This window comes from Erinaceus europaeus, chromosome 12, assembly GCF_950295315.1.
Source record: "Erinaceus europaeus chromosome 12, mEriEur2.1, whole genome shotgun sequence".
Lineage (NCBI taxonomy): Eukaryota > Metazoa > Chordata > Mammalia > Eulipotyphla > Erinaceidae > Erinaceus > Erinaceus europaeus.
The window spans coordinates 38240772-38259415 of NC_080173.1; the positions used below are offsets into that span (position 1 = coordinate 38240772).

General features: G+C 42.1%; 1 protein-coding gene across 1 annotated transcript in view; it reads left to right on the forward strand.

Moving 5' to 3' along the window:
- RFT1 (RFT1 homolog) overlaps window positions 1–18644 on the forward strand; it is a 56265-nt gene that overhangs the window by 28757 nt on the left and 8864 nt on the right. The window contains exons 8-10 of the mRNA XM_007526208.3: window positions 2219–2269; window positions 4343–4473; window positions 8226–8370. Of these exons, the coding sequence (XP_007526270.1) occupies window positions 2219–2269; window positions 4343–4473; window positions 8226–8370 (327 nt within the window). The remainder of the gene's footprint in view (window positions 1–2218; window positions 2270–4342; window positions 4474–8225; window positions 8371–18644) is intronic.

Genomic DNA, 18644 nt, shown 5'->3' on the forward strand with positions numbered 1-18644 from the left:
TTAGCATCTTTTATTTTACGTCCTGTAATTTTTACTATCTTTGAAAAAGCTTACATGTATCATCCCAGTGTTTCCACTTACTGTATTCTGAACATTTTCTGATATCCAAACCTTGTGATTTTTATCACCTGCTGATTATTATTGCATTCAGTACACTAAACAAAAATGTTAAGAACATGAGCTGGGGTTAGTTATTAAAGAGCATCAAATACAAAATAAGGTTGAGGACATAGCATAATTGTTACCCAAAAGATTTTCATGCATGTGGCTTCAGTGTCACAGGTTCAAACCCCAACATCTAAGAAGCCAGAGCTGAGCAGTACTCTGGTCTTTCTCTTTGTATCTCACTCTCATTAAAAAAATAAAATGGGCGAGTGAGTGGTAGCACAGCAGGTTAAGCACACATGTGGCACAAAGCACAAGGACTGGCATAAGGATCCCGGTTCAAGCCCTTGGATCCCCTGCAGGGGGGGGGTGTCACTTCACAGGCAGTGAAGCAGGTCTGCAGGTGTCTGTCTTTCTCTCCCCCTCTCTGTCTTCCCCTCCTCTCTCAATTTCTCTGTACTATCCAACAACAATAGCAACAACAATAACAACAAGGGCAACAAAATGAGAAAAGTGGCCTCCAGGAGCGGTGAATTTGTAGTGCAGGGACCAAGCCCCAGCAATAACCGTGGAGGCAAAAAAAAAATAAATTAATTAAATGTAAACAAAATAAAGAAGTTTGGACTTTGTGCAGCCCCTAGCAAATCACTTAAATGTGTGAAAATGAGTTGACTTATGATCTGTATTTGCAAAGGCTGGGACCAGAGCACTGCTCAGCTCTGGTTTATGGTGGTGGGGGTTTTGAACCTGGGACTTTGGAGCCTCAGGCATGAGAGTCTTTTTGCATATCTCTTATGCTATCTACCCTCAGCCCAAAGTCTGGGACTCTTAGCAGTGAGAATGGTTCAGAACAATGCAGAGATACAGATGGTGCACAGTCTCATGGCCAGTGATCAGGAGACTGGGAAGTCAAGACCCATAAAGAGATTTGAGACAATATCTCCCTTTTGGTAGTCTCTTTGTAATGTCCCTAAGTCTTTCCCTTTTGTGCAAGTTGCCAGCAGTTACACCTTTATCTTGTAGGGCTTTTAGCAGTTTCCAGTACTCTGTCTCCTTAGTTAATACTTTCTACTTATAGATAACAAGACATTTCCTGAAAGTTGTGGTTGGAGTTCTGGGCTGATGTCTTTGAAAGCATTATTCTGCCCAGTGGATTTGGGTTCCAGAACTTTGCCAACCTCCATAACTTTCTCTACCCACAAGAAAGAAAGTGCCTATACTTAACCATGGAGCTTTCATTACACAGGATTTACACTCAGGCTATCTGACTTTCCTTACAACTTGGGATAATCACTTGTATTTTTTTTTAATATTCTTACTTATTTATTTTACTTGATAGAACAGAGAAATTGAGAGGGGAGGAGGAGAGAAAGAAAAACAGCTGTAGACTTGGTTCACTTATGAAACTTCCACAATGCAGATGGGCTGGAGACTTGAACCTAGGCCCTAGCTTATGGTAAAAAGTGTGTGCTCAACCAAATGCACCACCACCCAGCCCCTCACTTTCATTCTTAACATACTTAAAAAAAATTATTGGGGCCAGTGAAATAGCTTACTCATGTGTGCAGTCCAGGTTCAAGCTCAGCCCCTACTGAGGGCCCTTTTACTCTGCCTTCTCTGTTTCTATCTTTTAAAAATAAATCTTGTTAGACTGGTTTCATTGCTTTTGATCTTTGTGTTCAGTTAGTTTAGTTTGAAGATTTGTTGTTAGTAAGTTCCCGGCACTATTCATATTGTTATTACCAGTATTAATTTTTCTTACTGTTTTTTTTTTTATCAGAGCACTGCTCAGTTCTGGCTTATGGTGTTGCAGGGGATTGAACCTGGGACTCAGAAGCCTCAGGCATGAGAATTTCCTTGCATAACCATTATGCTGTCTACCCCCTGCCCCCAGTATTAATTTTTCTTAATGCTTTAATAGTATATCCACATTATTATTTTGAGTTTAAAATACAAATTAGAACTAGGATTATGTGTTTATAACTAACTGATTGTCTAAATCTCCTTTAAAAGTATTTGCCAACTGGAAAAAGTTGATAAATGATAAAGAAAAAATGAAGCAAGAAAATCATGTGCAGTTGAAATGCTAATTATTATGCTTTTCTGTTTGTAGGCGAGCGATATGTGATGACATTTTTGAATGTGCTAAACTTTGGGGATCAAGGTAAGGTGAAAATTTTAGTGTTTTAATTAAAGGTGAGCACTGTTAACTGATGCTTTCTAACATTTTTCTCTACAGTTACCTTTACTGAATAGAAAATTGCAAAAATTGGGGAGAGATGGTGGCACACCTGATAGAGTGCACATGTTACAATGTTCAAGGACCTCGGTTCAAACTCCCAGTACCCCCATGACAGAGGGGAAGCTTCCCATGTGGTGAAGCAATGCTTCAAGTGTCTCTCTTTCTCTCTCCCTCTACTATCTCCCTCTCAATTTTTCTGTCTTTAATTTTATTTAAAATAAAATATTAAGAAGAAAATTGCAAAAAAATAAAAGTAATACTGAAGATTGAAAATTGTCAGTCTCATGTCTCTGTTGCTGTCCACTCCTTGCCCTTCCCCTGCTTTCTGAATAGCTCTGGTATTCGTTTTAGGGGTTCAAGACACTAAGAGAAGAAACTGTTAAAATTATCCACCTTGTGGGGCTGGTAGGTAGTGCAGCAGGTTAAGCTCACATGGTGTGAAGTGCAAGGACCCAAGTAAGGATCTTGGTTCAAGTCCCTGCCTCCCCACCTGCAGGGGGGTTGCTTCACAGGTGGTGAAGTAGGTCTGCAGGTGTCTTATCTCCCCCCTTCCCTTCCTCTCTCAGTATCTCTGTCCTATTGTCCCAACAACAATAACAGCAACAACAATAATGGGAAAAAGATGGCGGCCAGGAGTAGTAGATTTGTAGTGCAGGCACCAAGCCCCAGAGATAACCCTGGAGGCAGAAAAAAAAAAAGATCCACCTCATTCATTTTTTAAAGAGATTTATTTATTTATTTATTTATGAGAGAGACAGAACCAGCACATGAACCTGGCTTATGTGGTACCAGACAATAGACTCTTACAAGTCTAGCCCTGCGCTTTCTCCAATACACCACCTCCTAGGCTACGTACCTTATATCTGTATGACTAAATAGATCTCATTATTTGTTCATATTATCCCAAAGTAGTAGCAATAAAAGCAGAAACCATCGTATTGGAGATATAAATATTCTGTACCTTTACTGCATCAGTGTCATCAGTGTTCTGATTGGGACATTGTGCTATAAAGATATTACTGTTCAGCTGCTGGAGAAGTAGCTTAACTGGTAGAACTTTGGACTTGCATGTCCAGTCTTACTTGTTTGATCCTCAGCACTGTGCTTTAACTTCTCTGTGAAACTCATTCATAACGTTAAGTAAAATAGCTTTTTTTTTTCTTAAGTAGTATTGTTTAGGGAAACTAGGTAAATAGTCTATGAAACCTCTCATCATTTCTTACAACTACATGGAAGTCTATATTTATCCTGAAAATTTAATTTAAAAATGAAATTAGAGAAAATAGTGGGAGTTGGGCAGTAACGCAGTGGGTTAAGCGCATGTGGCATGAAGCCCAAAGACCAGTGTAAGGATCCTGGTTTGAGCCCCAGCTCCCCACCTGTCAGGTAGTCACTTCATAAGCGGTGAAGCAGGTCTGCAAGTGTCTGTCTTTCTCTTGCCCTCTGTCTTCCCCTCCTCTCTCCATTTCTCTCTCTGTCCTATCTAACAATAATGACATCAATAACAACAACAATAACTACAACAACAATAAAAAGCAACAAGGGCAACAAAAGGGAAAATAAATAAATATTTTAAAAAGTTGTTACAAGTGGTTTTTTATTTAAAAAAAAAAAAATAGGTGGTCTGGGAGGTGGCGCAGTGGCTAAGGCACTAGACTCTCAAGCATGAGGTCCTGAGTTCGATCCCCAGCAGCACATGTACCGGAGTGATGGCTGGTTCTTTCCTCCTATCTTTCTCATGAATAAATAAATTTACGAAAAATAGAAAAAAAGAATAGCAGGGTGGGGGTATAAAGCATAATGGTTATGCAAAGAGACTCATGCCTGAGGCTCCAAGGTCCCAGGTTCATTCCCCCACACCACCATAAACTAGAGCTAAGTAGTGCTCTGGTAAAATAAAATAAGATAAAATAAAGTAAAATAATAAAAATAGTGTTATGAGAATCCAGATAGAAAAACCAGTCAGACTAGTGGTTCTTCCCTTTTGTTTTGTAGGTGTATATGATATCGTGAATAATCTTGGCTCTCTTGTGGCCAGATTAATTTTCCACCCAATAGAAGAGAGTTTTTATATATTCTTTGCTAAGGTGCTGGAACGTGAGAAGACTGCCACACTGCAGAAACAGGTAGTATTTGTTCTTTTATCTTTGCATCTTGGTGAATCTGCTCTTTGACGGCAAGGTAGACAGAAGGGGTGGGTGGGAGCCTGCTTTTTCCCTTCAGTGTCTCCTGTACTTTTCTCAGTTTTCTTCTTCACATCCCCAGTGATGATGGCAAGATCCTGAGCCCCCTTCTTTCACCGTCAGCTACCTTTCCCCTGGCCTGCCCCTCCTGCTCACCTCTTCGCCCTTCTCTGTGACCTCTTCCCCAGCCCTCTCAGACCTGTGTGGTGGTTCCCACAAAGTCTGCAGTGCAGACGCCTCCCATGCTCTAGTCTTAGATGTAATAATGAGCACGCCTCCCTCATCCTCAAAGTCTCTGGAATTTGAGGGGAGCCAGAGGATACAGAGACCGGAGCAAGACCCCACCCCAGGGCAGTGGAGGGCCGGGTCACCTAGTTTTCTTCACTTCTTCTTAACAAACCGATATTCTGGGAGTCGGGCAGTAGTGCAGCAGATTAAGCGCACAGTGGCACAAAGTGCAAAGACCAACTTAAGGATCCCAGTTCGAGCCCCTGGTGCCCCACCTGTGGGGAAGTCGCTTCACAAGCTGTGAAGCAGGTTTGCAGGTGTCTATGTTTCTCTCCCCCTCTGTCTTTCCCTCCTCTCTCCATTTATCTCTGTCCTATCCAACAACGATGATATCAGTAACAACAACAACACCTATAACAATAATGAAAAACAACAGGGGCAGCAAAAGGGAAAATAAATATAAAAAATGAAAAAAAAAGAAACTGATATTCGTTTCTTTCTGTTCTACCAATGTTTGTTTGTTTGTTTGTTTTGTTTTTTAATAGCCACAATAGTGAAAAGTGACATTTATTATCTCACATAGCCTGGTATACCAACAGAATTTAGTGCCCTTGAGCCAAAAGTTAGAAATATTTTTATATATATATATATATATTTTTTTAAATATTTATTTTATTTATTTATTCCCTTTTGTTGCCCTTGTTGTTTTGTTGTTGTAGTTATTATTGTTGTTGTCGTTGTTGGATAGGACAGAGAGAAATGGAGAGAGGAGGGGAAGACAGAGAGGAGGAGAGAAAGATAGACACCTGCAGACCTGCTTCACCGCCTGTGAAGCGACTCCCCTGCATGTGGGGAGCCGGGGGTTCGAACCGGGATCCTTTGCCGGTCCTTGTGCTTTGCACCACCTGCGCTTAACCCGCTGCGCTACCGCCCGACTCCCCAAAAGTTAGAAATCTATGCTTGGAGCACTCATTTCTACAGCATTAAGTCACATACTCATCACATTTTCAGAGCTATTAATTATCACTGTGTTAAACATCAGGCAAGGTCAGAATTAATTAATTAATTTGTCTATTTATATTTTTTACAGAGCACTTCTCAGCTCTGGCTTATGGTGGTTTTGGGGGATTGAATTTCATGCCACAAGTATAAAAGTCTTTTTGCATTGCCAGTATACTATCTCCCCAGTCTGGAAATCCAAACTTTTATATATAAAACAATTTTTATAGACAAAGTAGAAAACACAGCTCAGTAAGACTTCACTATCCATTCTAAACCCAGCACACACATCCCTCATGAAGTCAGACAAGTCTTACGGTTTTCCTTCTCCTTATGGTGTCTAAATCTAGAAGTAACTGGTAAAGCTGATAAATAAGCTGGCAAATGAGAAGGGACATTTTGTTGACTCTAAAATTGGTCCTTCAAATACTGTTTCCTGCTGTGTACTTTGTGCATTTGTTACATGCAGAATTTCTTTTCACAAGATTGACATTAAACTCTAGATAAATTTACAGTATTGTAAAAAGTTACTCAGATTGGGTGGGGGTAGATAGTATAATGGTTATGCAAAGAAGATCTCATTGCTGAGGCTCCAAAGCCCCAGGTTAAATCCCCTGTACCACCATGAACTAGAGCTGAACAGTGCTCTGGTAAAAAGAAAAAAAAAGTTATTCAGATTACAAGAATTATTCAGATTCAAGGGAAAATGTGAAAAAAATATTAAATAAGTGAAAAATTCTACCTTTGGTGCTATCATTAAGGTTATAGACACCCATTGCCCCCCCCCCATTTTTTCTTTTTGGTCATCACTGGGCCTTCACCATTCCAGGCCAACCGTTTCAGATAGAACAGAGACAGAGATAGAAGGACACCACCACACTAAATCTTCTCTCAGTGCAGTGGGGGCCAGGCTTAAATCTGAATTGTGTCCATGACAAAGCAAGCACACTATACAGGTAAGCTATCTTATCAGCTAAAAGACACCATTCCCATTTTTTTCTCTTTCCTCCTTGTATTTTGTCATTATTATTATTTTACCAGAACTTTGGTTTATGTTGGTGCTGGGGATTGAACGTGGAAACTCAGTCTCAGACATGAAAGTCTGTTGCATACTATGCTGTTTCTCCAACCTTTAAACCACTTTCTGACCTTGAAGATCTACATTCTTTGGTTGGTAAAAACAAATGAGTTGTACTGTAGGTTTTTGGGGTTTATTTTTATTATCATTATTTTTTAACCAGAGCACTGCTATAGGTTAAGGTGATGCTGGGGATTGAACCTGGGTCTTCATAGCCTCAGCATGAGTCTTATTTTCTTTTTTTAACCAGAGCACTGCTCAACTCTGGTTTATGGTGGTGCAGGGGATTGAACCTGGGACTTTGGAGCCTTAGTTATGACAGTCTTTTTACATAATCATTATGCTACCTCCCTGCCCAATATAAAAGAGATTTTAATCCAGGAATTATTTTGTGCAAAACTCTACTTTTGAAAAAAAAAATCAAATAGAAAGAGCAAGATAGAGAGAGAGACTCTCAGCACTGAAGCTTCCTCAAATCTGGATAACACACATGGCAAAGCAGTACATTAAAAAAAAAATTTATTGTTTATTTATTATTGGATAGAGACAGAATTTGAGAGGGGAGTGGGGGGTAGAGAGGGAGAGAGATAGAGAGGCATCCACAACCCTGCTTCACCACTGCTGAAGCTTTCCCCCAAGCAGTACACTTTGCAGATGAGCAATTTATACAGCCCAGAATTTATATAGGCCATAGACAGAGAACAGTGCCCCTCCCTAGTTGAAAAAGAGAAGCATGCTCTGTAAGACATTAGCAAAGCTAGATGTAAAGCTTTATTTTATTTTTACTGGATGATTTAATGGTTTACACTGTAGTCATTGACACGTGAGTACAGATTTCATTATGCACCAGGACCCCAAAGCTCTCTTCTACCTTTCTCCCCCAATCCTCTCCCAGAGTCCTTTGCTTTGATGCAACATACCTTGTCTAGTCCATATTTCTCTTTGTGTTCTCCTTCCCTATCTTTTTTTTTTAATTTTTTTAATATTTATTTTCCCTTTTGTTGCCCTTGTTGTTTTTGTTATTGTCGTCGTCGTAGTTAGATAGGACCGAAAGAGAAATGAGGGGAAGACAGAGGGAGGAGAGAAAGATAGACACCTGCATATCTGCTTCACAGCTTGTGAAGCGATTCCCCTGCAGGTGGGGAGCCGGAGGCTTGAATTGGGATCCTTATGCCAGTCCTTGCACTTTGCGCCACGTGTGCTTAACCCACTGTGCTACCACCCGATTCCCTCCCTATCTTTTTTATTAACTCTCATAAGTGAGGTCATTTAGTAGTTGTTCCTTTTTTTTTTTTTTGGCTTATTTCACTTAGCATGATGTTTAATGTGAAGCTTTTCTTTCGCTGATGATTCAGTCAACTTCCTTCTCTCTCCCTCTCCCCTGGCCCAGGAGGATGTTGCTGTTGCTGCTTCAGTGTTGGAGTCCCTGCTCAAGCTGGCCCTGCTGGTCGGCCTGACCATCACTGTCTTTGGCTTTGCCTATTCTCAGCTGGCTTTGGATATCTACGGAGGGTCCCTGCTCAGCTCGGGATCAGGTATGCACATAGCTCCACTAGAGCGGCTTGGGTATCTGCAGGAAACAGAAGAATTTGAGAGGATCATAGAGTCTCTGCGGGGCTTGGGAGAACGCTTAATGGTTCTGCAGAAAGACTCTCATGCCTGAGACTCTAAAGTCTCAGGTTGAATCCCCTGTACCACTATAAGCCAGAGCTGAGCTGTGCTCTGGTAAAGCAAACAAACACCCAAGTCTGTGCAAGGACCAGTGAAATATCTCATGTGAATAGTACTCTGCTTTCCCATGTGTGACCCAGGTTTGAACCCAGCCTGCCCCATTGCATTAGAGGAAGCTCAGGTGCTACAGTCTTTTACTTTCTCTCTTTTTAAAAAAATATTTTATTTTTATTTATTGCTGGCTATAGACATAGAGAAATTGAGATGGAAGGAGAGATAAAGAGACATCTGCAACATTGCTTCACTTCTCATGAAGCTTTCCCCCTGCAGTGGGGTTCAAGAATTTGAACCTAGGTCCTTGCACATGATAACATGTATGCTTAACCAGGTGTGCCACCACCCAGTCCTTCCTTTCATCCTCTCTCTTTCTCTCTCTTTCTCTATGTCCTCCCTTTCAAATCTATTTATTTATTTATTTGATAGGACAGTGAGAAATTGAGAGAGGAAAGGGAGGTAGGGAGAGAAAGAAAAAGTGACACCTGTAACATAACCATTATGCTGCCTCCCTGCCCAGTACAAAAGCTCATGAAGCTTCCCCCCATAGGTGGGGACTGGGGCCTTGAACCTGAGCCTTTGTGCATGGTAATGTGTGCGCTCAACCAGGTATACCACCACACAACCCCTTTGTTCACTCTCACTCTCTGTGCCTCTGTTCTCCTGTCTGCACACACAGTTGTCAGTGCAGGGGGAGCTGTTGATAGTGGCTACTGCAAGGCTGCTCCCTTGATCAGGGTGTACTTGGGCTTTGGCACCAGGTTGAACAGTGTTCCAGTATCACTAAAAAAAGTTGTTATAAATATCCAACCCTCCCTCAGACCTGATGTGTGTTGCCATCAAGCACTTCCCAATGCTCCCTCCGGGTGAGGGAAGAAGGCAGGGAGCAACCAAATGTACCAGCTGCAAAGGAGTTTAGTAATGATGCATTTATTTATTTATTATTGCCACCTGGGTTATTGCTGGGGCTCAGTGCTAACACATAATCCACTGCTCCCAGTGGCCATTTTTTTCCTTTTTTCTTTTCTTTGATTTGACAGGACAGAGACAAATTGAGAGGAGAGGGGGAGAAAGAGTGGGAGGAGAAAGATAGACACCTGCAGACCTGCTTCACCAGTTGTGATGTGTCCCCCTTGTAGGTAGAGAGCAGAGGCTCAAACCCAGGTCCTTGTACATGGTAACATGTACACTTAACAAGGTGTGCCACCATCCAGCCCCAGTAGCGATGCTTTTAAACTCTCGGTCGCTACCAAGGACCCTGAAGATTTGTCTCTGTGATCCCACTTCAAAGTGAAGAGCCTTGAGAGTCGGGCTGTAGCACAGCGGGTTAAGTGTAGGTGGCGCAAGGATCCCAGTTCCAGCCCCTGGCTCCCCACCTGCAGGGGGGTCGCTTCACAAGTGGTGAAGCAAGTCTGTAGGTGTCTGTCTTCCTCTCCCTCTCTGTCTTCCCCTCCTCTCTCCATTTCTCTGTCCTGTCCAACAACGACGACATCAATAACAACAACAATAATAACTACAATAAAAACAAGGGCAACAAAAAGGGAATAAATAAATAAATAATTTTTTTAAAAAGTGAAGAGCCTTACCACTTGTCACTTTCCAAGTCCGCTAATACAATTTAGTCTCCACAATAACCAGCCCAAATTTTGGTGGTAGGGAAAGAAGGGCCAAGTTTCCACACTAGAGTGAAGATCATTAAGTTGGGAGAAATACCTGTTGTGACGCTTGTGCCTGGTCTGCTGTTATCTGGGGATCATGCTGAGAAATGTGTCTCCATTGGACCACTGGTTGTAGGGCTACAATAGTAACATCAGGCATCACTAACTAGGCCAGTGATATAGTTCACTTGGATAGTGCACTGCTTTGCCATGTATGTGACCCAAGTTCAAGCCCAGCCTCCACCACACTGAAGAAATCATGCTGTGGTCACTCCCCACCCCCTCCACTGTCTGTAGCCTCCACTGCACTGAAGAAAGCATGCTGTGGTCACTCCCCCTCCCCCCTGCCACTGTCTATATCTATAAAAAGAAAAGAGAAGTGATCACTTTGGAACAGCCTTCAGTATAACAGGATCACAGGACCCTGCCTCTTCTGTTCACCTGGGGGCATAGTTACTTACTGCAAGAGTATGAACACACTGCTGGGACTGGAGATCCCTTTTAGGTCAGATGCTAATGCCAGTTGTGCCCACTGACAGTAGATTTCTTAACTAAGGTCTATGCCAGTTGACTCCTAAGCTAATGAGTTCTTTCCCTCACAGGTCAAGCTGCAGTCAAAAAAAGCTCCCAGAACCTCTTTAGAGAGAAAAGAGACTTGAAAGTGAACTGGTTTCCTAATCAATGAATGAATGGGGTGCCACTACCTGCCCCAGGTTCCATCAGTGTTGCCAACCCTGAAGGGTCTTTTAGTCCTTACTTCCTCATTGTAGCTGTTTCCTTTTGACTATATCTGACTCCCTGTCAGTCCTTTGTGGCCTCTCAGTAAGGTCAGTGCATATCTCTAGTCTTTTGGTCTTAAGGTCAGTGCATATCTCAAGGCTTTTGCAGACTTGCACCACTGATGTCCTGGTTGCCCAAGTGGTGTATGGGCCTTTGTCCTCACCTGTGCAGTGGACTTCTCTTATGACCTGACCGGCCTCAGAGATCCTCACTGTCAGCTGGCATCTCCATTGTACTTAGACGCATTAGTGGGCTTTTATGCCCGAACTCTGCTTTCATTATGCATCATTTGGATCAGTGCCAGGTATAATTAGGGGGGTTGTAAATCCTCTAGAGACTTTTTTCTTTTTTCTCCAGGATTATTGCTGGGCTCAGTGCCTGCACCATGAATCCACCGCTCCTGGAGGCCATTTTTTCCCCCTTTTGTCGCCCTTGTTGTTGTAGCCTCATTGTGGTTATTATTATTGCCATTGTTGATGTTGTTCGTTGTTGGCTAGGACAGAGAGAAATGGAGAGGGGGGGAGAGAAAGATAGACACCTGCAGACCTGTTTCACCGCCTGTGAAGCAACTCCCCTGCAGGTGGGGAGCTGGGGGCTCGAACCGGGATCCTTATGCCAGTCCTTGCGCTTTGCGCCACGTGCACTTAACCCACTGCACCACCGCCCGACCCCCGAGACTTTTCTTAAATCGAGCTTTTGCATCCTTAAATAAAACACAAGTGGATTGGCAAAATAGCTCACCTGGATAGTCACTGCTTAGCCATGTGTGTGACCCATGTTCAAACCCATCTCCTATAGCACTGAAGGAACATTCAGTGCTATGGTGCTCTCTCTCTTTCTCTGAGGAAGTCAGCCTAGATGTGTGAAGCCCAGGCAGCAATAACCAAAAAGAAAAAAGAAAAAAAAAAGACCTGCTGAACTTACCTGAGATTTCTCACAGGTATTTCTTGAGATTTCTTGCCTAGTTTCTTTATTTTCAAAGATCTACATTGTCTTATGGTTCCAGAAGCCAGTAGTCTCAAACTCAGCTGTCAGCAGGGCCATGCTTGATTACCTCTGTAAAGTTCCTACCTCCAAATAAGATCATATTCTTTTTGTTTTGCCTCCAGGGTTATTACTGGGGCTTGGTTTCTGCACTGTAAATCCACTGCTCCCAGTGTCCATCTTTTTTCCATAGTTGTTGTTGCTGTTATTGTTGGGTAAGACAGAGAAATTGAGAGAGGAGGGGGAGAGAAAGACAGACACCTGCAGACCTTCTTTACCACTTGTGAAGCGAACCCCCTGCAGGTGGGGAGCCAGGGCCTCAAACCGGGATCCTTTTGCCCATTCTTGCACTTAACCCGTGCGCTACCACCTGGCCCCATGAGATCATATTCTAAGGTACTAGAGGTCAAGATTTCAGCCTATTTTGGTGAAATGTGATTCAAACCATAGCATCTTTCAAATCAATCTGTAGTTTTAAGCTCCATCCTTGCATTTCTAATTTCAAACTCTAAGGCGACTATAGGCAGGAAAACCTTAGCCAGATGCCAGGACCCATCTCAGAGTTGAGAGAGATTAACTTCAGATATCAATGATCTGAAAAGATCTGGAGGGATACACACAAGACATCCCAAGATGGGACAATGTCAAGTGAGCAACCCCGACTTAAACCCTGACAGAGTATTGACAAAATCATGTATAACATCAGAAAGGAACAAGATCAAAAATGTTTTTCAAGTGAACATTCATTATGAGATAAAAGTCAAGATGTATGTACCAGATAGTAATACATACAGAAAGGTCAGAATGTATTTCTCACGTGGGGGAAAGCATCAGAATGCAGGTAGGGGCATTTATAACTTAACTACAGTTGCCATTATTTAAATGTCATTATGTCAGGTATAATTCTTTGATGCCGTAGGAAATTTTGGGTTTATCCTCCAGTAATCCTGTGTACAATCTCCAGGCTTTCAGGAAAAAGTTTGGTAGTCAGAGTTCACAGATAAGTACATATGGCTCTTAACCTTGGCCTGTGGGCTGGTTATAATTGTAACCTATGACCTACTCCAAACCTCTGCCTTAGAGTTCAGGAGTTGTAATAAAGGACAGCCTGTAATCCTTCAGTAAGCAGGCCTGTGGTATTTTAGGCAAAGAAATGTACCTAGTAAAAACAACAAGCAGACATGTTCTAACAAGCATGGAGGCATACATAAAATTCAGTAGAATTTTCTAATAACAAATATCAGGAAGTCTAAGATAGAAACTCTTCAACAAAGCTCTTCCCCAAAGTTGACTCAGTCTTTCCCTTAAATCACTGTCTCATGAAGAATTTGTGTTCTCCAAGTCTCAAAGCATGTCATTGTCCATCTTCAGATAGAACCACACAAGCCATTAATTTTCACTTGCCAATTAAGTGGTATAGTTGTAACTGGAGTTCCATTCCCTTCTACCAGAGTGAGGGGGTAGAGAGAGATAGGAGTACCATGGACATGGCCTGGAACCACCCCAGTGCAAATCCTGGTCCCAGCTTCTGCTGAGTTATCCTAGCTGAGATGACTTGGAGAGTGAAATGCAAAATGGACTGTGAGAGAGAAACAGACTACAAATGTGTTTGTTTGGTTTGGGGGGAAGTGCTCAGGGCTGCTGTGTTAATATTCTTGCTAAGTAAGTTTTTGCTGCTGTGAACCTCTTTGGGCCCCCAAGGCACAAGAATCTTCCAGAAACCACAAATAAGTATGAGGTTCTAAAATTCTGCAGCTTCATTCCCCTTTACCTTTTTATTTTAATAGACAGGCTTTTTCCTTACTGTGATCTGATTTCTATAAGGTAAAATTCTGTGGGTTTTTTTTTTTTAATAAAAAGGAAACACTGGCAAAAACATAGGATAAAGAGGGGTAAATGCCCACCACCAGAACTCCGTATCCCATCCCCTCTCCCGATAGCTTTCCTATTCTTTATCCCTCTGGGAGTATGGACGCAAGGTCATTGTGGAATGCAGAAGGTGGAAGGTCTAACTTCTGTAATTGCTTCCCCACTGAACATGGGCGTTGACAGGTCAATCCTAGCCTACTTCTCTCTTCCCCTAGTGGGGTAGGGTTCTGAGGAATCAGAGTTCCAGGACACATTGGTGGGTTGTCTGTCCAGGGAGGTCTGGTTGGCATCATGCTAACATCTGGAGCCTGGTAGCTAAACAAAGACAAACAAATTATTGATTAATTATGAACCTGAAGGCTGGAGTAGTGCAGATGAAGAGTTGGGGGGGCATCTCTGTTTTGTAGATAGCTAGTAGGTATATTTTAGTTATATTCCAAAGGGCCTGTGGCTATACTGTTTTTTTTTTTTTTCCCCTGAGTCTGACCTCTGATATGCAGGTGGATCCAAGTTATTGTCTGGGGAGATGATGTCATTGCTGGAAAAAGGACCAGAAAGCTGGATCAGGGAAGAGAGTAGCTCCCAAATATGAGAAAGGTATATAAATATTATTGACTGTAAACCCCATTGATTTAATGTGATGTGGGGCCCTTATTCAGCTCAGGAGCCTATATGACCTCTGCATCCCTGTAGATCTGAGGAAGATGGGTCCTGAAATTGGGGCAGCTTGGAACATTCCTACTCATGACCATAAAATGTGAGCTCAAATTCTGTGTTCTTAAGAGATTAGGACTGTAGAAACACCTCACTTAAATAGTGAGTGCATTGCTTTGCCATGTGTATGATCCAGATTTGAGTCCAGCCCCCACTACACTGAAGGAAGCTTTGTTGCTGTGGTGTCTCCTCCTGACACCCCTCTCGCTGACAAATACACTCATCACTATGTGTAGCTAAGATATAGAATGTTTCCATCCCCACAGTGCACTCTGTCAGTACGCTTTCCAATCACCTGACTGCCACCACCTCAGAGGCAGCCATTGTTTTGACTTGTTAGCTCCACAGATTGCTTTTAGGAAAGAGATCACATAAAGGAAATCATACAGCGCACATTCATTCACATGGTTTAATAGGCTTGTTTTTCTCTTTTTAAATGTTTTGCCAAGATTTATGAGAGCAAGAGACCAGAATCCTACTGCAGTATGTGTAGTGCCAGAGATCAAACCCAAGGCCTCTCACATGTAAGTCTTGTGCTCTACCCACCGGTCCACCTCCCTAGCTGCCAGTAGTTTTTAGTTGTTGTTGTTTGTTTTGTTTTTTCTCTTTGATTACTTTTTTTTTTTGCCTCCAGGGTTATTGCTGGAGCTTGGTGCCTGCACTACGAATCCACTGATCCTGGAGACGATTTTCCCACTTTGTTGCCCTTGTTTATCGTTGTTATTAGAATTGTTGTCATTGCTGTTGGATAGGACAGAGATCAAGAGAGGAGGGGAAGACAGAGAGGGAGAGATGGACACCTGCAGACCTGCTTCACCGCTTGTGAAGCAACCCCCTTGCAGGTGGGGAGCTGGGGGCTCGAATCGGGATCCTTATGCCAGTCCTTGCGCTTTGCACCAGGTGCACTTAACCCACTGTGCTAGCCTAGCCCCCGGTTACTGAATATTTCTTTGTATGAATAGTGAATGATTTGTTTCTCTTTTCTCTTACCAATGATACATTTGGGTTAGTATGAATAAAACTGCTGTGGTGGTTTTTGTACAAGTATTTTTGCAAACAATACATTTGTTTCTATCCTATATATACATAGGGTATATGTTATTTTGTTAGAAATTTCTTAATTGTCCCTCCCCTTCTTTATATTTATTTTCCCTTTTGTTGCCCTTGTTGCTTTTTATTGTTGTAGTTATTATTGTTGTTGTAACTGATGTCATTGTTAGATAGGACAGAGAGAAATAGAGAGAGGAGAGGAAGACAGAGGGGGAGAGAAAGATCGACACCTGCAGACCTGCTTTACTGCCTGTGAAGTGACTCCCCTGCAGATGGGGAGCCAGGGGTGAACCAGGAATCCTTACGCTGGTCCTTGTACTTCGTGCCACATGTGCTTAACACACTGCGCTACGGCCTGACTCACCCCCCCCTTTTTTTTTTTATTTGTCATCACTGGGCTTCCCTGCTTTAAGCCCTTTTTTTTTTTTTTTTAAAGAGAGACAAAGGAAGAGGGAATGACACACTATAGCACCAAAACTTCCTCCAGTACAATAGAGTCCAGGCTCAAACCCATTCTCACTCATGGCAACGTGGGCTCACTATCCAAGTGAGCAATCTTGCTGACCCTTGACAGCCTCTTGAAAATAATCAGGTTTAAAGAGAAAAGCATTCTTTTTTAATTTATTTCTTTATTGGGGAATTAATGTTTTACATTCAACAGTAAATACAATAGTTTGTACATGCATAACATTCCCCAGTTTCCCATTTAACAATACAACCCCCACTATGTCATTTATCATCCTTCATGGACCTGTATTCTCCCCACCCACCCATCCCAGAGTCTTTTACTTTGGTGCAATATGCCAATTCCATTTCAGGTTCTACTTGTGTTTTCTTTTCTGATCTTGTTTTTCAACTTCTTCCTGAAAGTGAGATCATCCCATATTCATCCTTCTGTTTCTGACTTATTTCACTCAACATGATTTTTTCAAGGTCCATCCAAGATCGGCTTTCTTCTTCTAGCGTTTGCCCTTCTTCCGTAGCCAGTCAACAGCGTCAGGTTGAGCCTGATGTAAAGTTTCAAGACCTCCTTTGAATCTGGAGAGGTGGCAGTCGTTGACTATGTGGGTCATAGTCTGTCTGTAGCCACAGGGGCAGTTCGGGTCGTCTCTGGCTCCCCAGCGATGGAACATGGCGCACCGGCCATGGCCTGTTCGATAGCGATTGAGGAGGGCCCAATCATAACGTTCTAGGTCAAAGCCGGGTTGATGCTTGCAGGGGTCTGTGATGAGGTGTATGTTCTTTACCTCAGCTGACTGCCAACTCTGTTTCCAAGAGTCTGGAACAGAGAAGTTCAGTGTAGGCATAGAAGTCACCATTTTTTACAGCTGAGTAGTATTCCATTGTGTATATATACCACAACTTGCTCAGCCACTCATCTGTTGTTGGGCACCTGGGTTGTTTCCAGGTTTTGGCTATTACAAATAGTGCTGCCAAGAACATATGTGTACACAGATCTTTTTGGATGAATGTGTTGGGTTCCTTAGGATATATCCCGAGGAGAGGAATTGCAGGATCATAGGGTAGGTCCATTTCTAGCCTTCTGAGAGTTCTCCAGACTGTTCTCCACAGAGGTTGGACCAATTTGCATTCCTACCAGCAGTGCAGGAGGGTTCCTTTGACCCCACAACCGCTCCAGCATTTGCTGCTGTTACCTTTTCTGATGTATGACATTCTCACAGGAGTGAAGTGATATCTCATTGTTGTCTTGATTTGCATTTCTCTGACAATCAGAGACTTGGAGCATTTTTTCATGTGTTTCTCAGCATTGTGGATCTCTTCTGTGGTGAATATTCTGTCCAAGTCCTCCCCCCATTTTTGGATGGGGTTATTTGTTGTCTTGTTGTTGAGTCTGGCAAGCTCTTTATATATGTTGGTTATTAAACTCTTATCTGATGTATGGCATGTAAAGATCTTCTCCCATTCTGTGAGGGGTCTCTTGGTTTGGGTAGTAGTTTCTTTTGCTGTGCAGAAGCTTTTTAATTTGATGTAGTCCCATAGGTTTATACTTGCCTTAGTCTTCTTTGTAATTGGATTTGTGTCATTGAAAATGTCTTTAAAATTTATGTGGAAAAGAGTTCTGCCAATATTTTCCTCTAAGTATTTGATAGTTTGTGGTCTAACATCCAAGTCCTTGATCCACTTGGAATTTACTTTTGTATTTGGTGAAATACAGTGATTCAGTTTCATTCTTCTGCATGTTTCAACCCATTGTTTCCAACACCATTTGTTGAAGAGACTCTGCTTTCCCCATATAATAGTCTGGGCCCCTTTGTCAAAGATTAGATGTCCATAGGTGTGGGGCCTCATTTCTGGGCTCTCAATTCTATTCCACTGGTCAGTGTGTCTGTTCATGTTCCAGTACCAAGCAGTTTTGATGACAGCGGCCCTATAATATAGTTTAAGATCTGGGAGTGTGATGCCTCTGGTTCTGTTCTTTTTTCTCAAGATTGTTTTGGCAATTCTAGGTCTTTTCTGGTTCCAGATAAACATTTGTAGCATTTTTTCTATTCTCCAAAAAAATGTGCTTGGGATCTTGATGGGGATAGCATTAAATTTGTAGATGGCTCTGGGTAATATATTCATTTTGATGATGTTAATTCTTCCAACCCATGAACATGGAATATCTTCCCACTTCTTTGTGTCTTTTTCAATTTCTTTGAGTAGTGACTCATAATTTTCACTATACAAGTCTTTCACTTCCTTGGTTAGATTTACTCCTAGATATTTTATTGATTTTGTAGCTATAGTAAAAGGAATTGATTTCTGGATTTCAATTTCTTCTAACTTAGTGTTTGCATAGAGGAATGCCACTGACTTTTGAATGTTAATTTTATAGCCTGACACCTTACTGTATTGCCTGATGATTTCCAAAGCTTCTTGCTGGGTTCTTTAGTTTTTTCTATGTATACTATCATGTCATCTGCAAATAAGGAGAGTTTGATTTCTTCTCTTCCAATCTGTATGCCTTTAATTCCTTGCTCTTGCCTGATTGCTATGGCAAGAACTTCCAACACTATGTTGAATAG